The sequence below is a fragment of the Echinops telfairi genome, unplaced genomic scaffold (assembly GCF_000313985.2).
Source record: "Echinops telfairi isolate 266 unplaced genomic scaffold, ASM31398v2 ScPeMD7_2573;HRSCAF=3158, whole genome shotgun sequence".
Taxonomy (NCBI): domain Eukaryota; kingdom Metazoa; phylum Chordata; class Mammalia; order Afrosoricida; family Tenrecidae; genus Echinops; species Echinops telfairi.
In genome coordinates this window covers 2320525-2325677 of record NW_022106471.1, presented here as the reverse complement: position 1 = coordinate 2325677, position 5153 = coordinate 2320525, and the positions used below count along the sequence as shown (strand labels likewise).

Sequence of the window (5153 nt, the reverse complement as noted above, 5' to 3'; positions counted from 1 at the left end):
TACAAAGTAAGCATTTTTATCTAAAATAGCTACCATCCCCTTAAGTGTATTGTGTCAAGGCGGTGTATCAAACTTTCCAATGAATCCAGCTCACAGTGCGCTTGTCATACTAACACAGCAGTGCCCTCTACCACGGACAACAAGGTCACCTGAAGGAGGATGACAAATTGTAGTGATATTGACGCAATAGGTTTTTGTGGCTTGGATGTCAAGTTTTGGGTCTCAAAATTGTTAAGTACCAAGGAGCTAACCCAGTTCACGTTACTGTTTCTATCATCTCCCCTTCAGGTGTAATTTACCTGGACTTCGAAATGACTAATGACTTATATGGCCTGGGAATTCCGGCGATTTTCCTGCCAGGGCATCAGAATATTTATCTCCAATTCAAAATATACAAAGCTGAGTGACAAGGCAAAACTTAACTTCTAGATATTCCATGTATACAACAACCATAAGTTTAAAAATACATGACTTTCTTGATAGGCTTTATTTAGGGGCTTAGGTTTTTAGATTACTGGATACTTCTAAATCATTCATTACACCGCAAAATGTTAAAGCATATAGTAAGATATATGCTTTTATCCAAATAAACACAAATGCTTTTTAATTTTATACAAACATATACAGGCAGGTAGATATAGAAATGGCAAGGAAATGACTATAACTCTATCCTAAGAGCATCTCTCCAATTCAGCAAGCTCTATTTTTCACCTCTTATTAAGTAAATACCTCTATTTCGTATTCAAAAATCTCTTGAAGGCAAAAATGGCTGTATAATAGCATTTTTATGGGAAATGTGAATCTTAGCACTGAGTCATTGAGTTGTAGTAATACGAATTCCATAGATGTGCCTTTCTAACCTCGAAAGTTATCACGTACACACTCACCAAGAAATCTCACACACACTCACTTGCGCACACATCCACACACAGGCTCTGGTCAGGGTCAGCTATCGCTTTTCTGCACATGATTACAAGATTGGTTTGTAGCTCCAGGATGCTTTCTAATAAAGCTCCTACCTTATCTGAAAAATGAGAGGACACTATTATTCCCCTTCCGATGAATCATGCTTCTTTCCTTTATCCAAAAAAAATCTGTATAATTTCCCCTAACTCCCCCTTCCCCATGAAAAGCGGTCTCCTAACTTTAGAAGACATCATTTCTTGACCATTAGTAAGTACTCAGTAAATGCAAATTGCTGATTTGGGAGAATTTAGGAGAAAACTTCATGAAGAGTAAAGCTGGATTTTATGCCAAGAAACGTGGCCTGTGGAAAAAATGTGCAGTGTTGGCTAGGCCGTGCTGCACAGCAACCAGGAAAGTGGAGAGCGGAGACTGGGCTCCCCTCTCCCAGAGAGACAAACAGCCCAGTTTTCCCTCAAGCCACCCTGGCATAAGCCCGTCTCCTGCCGTAAGCACTGGGAACAGAGAGTTCAGTTTGCTGGTGTCTAAAAGCATCTCTGTTCGGTGAGAATTCTCAGCTACACAGCAACTTTATGTATGAGATACATGCTGCCTTGCTACTCAGCCAACTCACATATCCTTTGTTAGCGACAAACCAGGCTATTATCGTGAACACTCTGTAAACAGACTTGAAAGACTTCCTGTAGAGGGCGGCAGTCAAGAGCATGGCCTGTTTTCCTCGAAGCTTTCTCAAACAATAGAATGTGGAGAGGGAAGCATTTCGGTTTTAAAGCTTATGATGAAATCATTTCTCTGTCTTTTTTAAAGCAATACTAATAAACATTCAACATCAGAAATGTTTACTAATTGACTGTACAACCCTTTTTAATATGAACTATTGATTTGTATGACGTGAAATATATGCCATAAAAACAACAACAAAGAGAAATGTTTACTAACAACTAAACTAAGCATGGGCTACATTCTGAGGACAATACAACCTTTAACACAGCTACAAAAAGTATATGCAAGTCAAATGTCGGCAGATTGCTTCAAAATGCAACTCCCAGCAAGTTTTTGGTGATTTATTCACAGTTCAGGCTTAAGAGTCACTGGACTTACAAGACATAAGGAAGAAATCACTAGTTGGCTCAGTAAACTAAAACATTCAATTCAAAAAACAGAAAACTGAAACAAAGCAAGGATGATTCTAAAATTTCCAGTTCACAAGAAGGATATTTAAACAAATACCAAGTTTTATTTAGGCAAAATCATTCAATCAGAGAACATTAAAAAAACTAACAGGATCACTTACTTCTATATTCGTTCTGAAAAGCAGTACAGTCAGAAAGGTAATTTCAGAATTCCGTAAGATGCTCCCACTAACCATGATTTATGGTACATTTCATAACATCTTTGATATCAACCTCTTACAGATGTCCGTTAATATGACATAACCTGAACTCTTGCTCGTTAGGTGTGATTTCTTCTTTAACTGGTTGGAAGCTAATGGTACCCAGTTGTGCTGGTTGTCATTGTCACTGATCTGAAGAGAGGATTTAACTACAGGAGGGAGATAGAATGGAAGAATAAGATTTGTGCTAAAATTTCGAGGCAGTGTAACAGTGAGAACAAAGTGATCTGAAATGTTTCCATGGGTGAAACACCCTGTCTGGCATTCCTGTACACAGGATCATTTACTAACTATGTTGCTATCAAAAGACTAAAATATCTTTACCCTTCCCTTCAATGTCTTTGGCCTTCACAAATTCAATGTTATTTTGAATAAATTATTTTAAAATGACATTGTGCTTTTCGAAAAAATCACTTATGTTGTAGCACACGAGTTACCATGAACATTTTTAGTCTTTCTCTTTTATTGCCGTTTTTAAAAAAAGTTCCCTTAAAAAGTCCCCTTGGAGGCACGTCTCTGTTCTCCTCACCTCCTGGGCCTCCTGGGCCTTCACTGCCATTAGCCTGGATTGTGGTACCAACCTCCTCAACACACTGCCTCCAGACTCAGCTTCAAGTCATCCCCACAAAGGTCAGCTGCACATCCACTCGCGCCACACCCAGAGCTCCAAGAGAACCTGACCCACAGGCTCTGTGGGCTTTCTGCTCAGGCCCTTCCAAATGTAACTGCAGACAAAACCCTCCAGGGAAAAGATGGGCAGATCAGATTACAGAAAAATTAGCTCTCTCGGCAAAAATCCACCATAACAAGAGGTGAGTGACAACATAGAAAGACAAAAGGATCTGCAATGTGTATGACAAAGGATAGATATGCTAAGTATGTAAACCTTCTAAAACTCATTAAAAAGATGACCGCCCCAATAGGAAAGTGGGCAAAGGGACACTAAGGACAAAATCACCACGGAAGAAAAGACTTAAAATAAAAGGAGAGAGGGAGGTGGGAGAAAGGAAGAGGGGAAAGGCAAGGACGGAGGGAAAGTGAAGACAGGAAGGGCAGGTGTCGAACAGAGACTGCAAAGAGGGAAGCAATACCCAACGTGATGCCCTCTTCCATCAGTAGCGATGTCAAGCGCAGTGCTCCTGAGCCCAGTGTACCGTGCACATTTACTCTAATGATTATTCAAAAGACTGGTAGATCAGCCCAACTGGCACTAACATACTAGCTTTACATAAGGAAAGAGGGAAAGTGACAAATCACTGCGGGACAGTCTTCCTTGGACAAATGGCTGAGGTATGGATGACATCAACATATCAGGACTGATCACATGGGGATAGCAGCTCTCTGTTGTGATTTCAAAGAACAAAATAAAATACGTCAATCAGCAGCTACTTAAAAACTACAACTACAAATACAAGGAAATTGTTTTTAAAACTTGAACACTTCTGGGAGATGGGAAAACAAGGAATAAGAAGCCTACATGTACCTTCCCCATCTTCAAATTGAGAACCATACTGTGAGACGTCCTTAGCAGTTCCAATTTCAAGTTGTGCTGTATACTTGTGCAAATGTTTTGCTAAGGGTTGAGGAAGACCAACACATTACTGTAATCATTTGCGTCCTAAATTGTCTTGACATAGATTCTTCCCTGTACCGAGCTTGAAAAATGGAGGTTGATCTTGCTTATACATAAATCCCAAGAAAAGTTTTCGATTTTTCTGTTTGAGAGTTTGATTTCAAAACAGAAGAGAAACAAGTGTCACAGTCAGTCACAGCATCTTCTCTTGGTGTGTAACTCAGAAGCAATCGTAAATGTTCACGTGCACGTTAGAGGCGTTGCTGCTGCTTTTAGACAGTCCAGTTCTCTCCACCATCCTCCCATTAGCCAGAATGGCAGGGTAAAGCAAAAGCCAATGGTTTTAACAGTATACAACCCTCCCAGATTGGAGTGCCCAAAAGTGCAACAGAAAATGACAGTTAAAATCTCTTTTTGACATAGATCCCAATATAGATTCCATTATTCAAACTCCCGTACAGATTACTGGAAAAATATAAGAGGTAATTTTCACAAAAACCACTAATTGAGTGGAATAATTATAACTGATATATAAATAAAGATTTACTAAAAAAGGCTTAAAAGGGTGATACTTGAAATCAAGGTTTTAAATACAAAAGGTGTCTTGTGTTGCTCAACAGCGCCGAGTTTCGGATGCTCTTCACTCCACAGTTACAGACTTAGCAAGATTCCGCGGGAAATCGACCTAAGGGGGGGAGGGAAAAATCACAAGTTGAGAGATTACACAGGTGTGTGTGTGTGTGTGTGTAGCGGGGGGTGTGGGGGGGTGTGCTAAAACCAAACTGTTTTCATTTATACAAAAAGAGGAATGATATTCACATTTCTCATCTTTATTATAAACCATGAAGAAATAGATTAAAAAATGTCACCGTAACACATCTAGCAGAGTCAGTTCCGTGCGGGAAGAGCTCCTGCAGTCCTGCAGAGGGGTGGCCCTTGTGGGGAACACTGGCAATGTGTGAAGGCCTAATGCTGTCACAAGGACCGAGAGATCGGATGCTGAAAGTCCGGTGACGTGGAGGACAGTCCCAAACAACAAAGAAGTGTCGGGTCTCCAAATGCACCCCCCTCCCCGGTAAGCAGCACAGGCCCCACCAAGGTAATGAGGAAGAGGAATCAGACCCCAGTAGAGCCACAATCCAAGGGCAAGAAAATGTTAGGCTGCCACCAAAAAACTGGGTTGTGCAAATACGTCAGGTGACAGATTTTTGTTTGTTTGTTTTTTAATGATGGGTCTCTCACATGCTATTGTTAAAACCGGGG

The 5153-nt window shown here is 40.5% G+C and overlaps 1 protein-coding gene across 1 annotated transcript in view; it reads right to left on the bottom strand.

The window, feature by feature from the left end:
* Window positions 1–468: 468 nt before the first annotated feature.
* GFPT1 (glutamine--fructose-6-phosphate transaminase 1) overlaps window positions 469–5153 on the bottom strand; it is a 66059-nt gene continuing 61374 nt past the window's right edge. Inside the window, exon 20 of the mRNA XM_045294086.1 lies at window positions 469–4575. Coding sequence (XP_045150021.1) covers window positions 4531–4575 — 45 coding nt within the window. The 3' untranslated portion in view covers window positions 469–4530. The remainder of the gene's footprint in view (window positions 4576–5153) is intronic.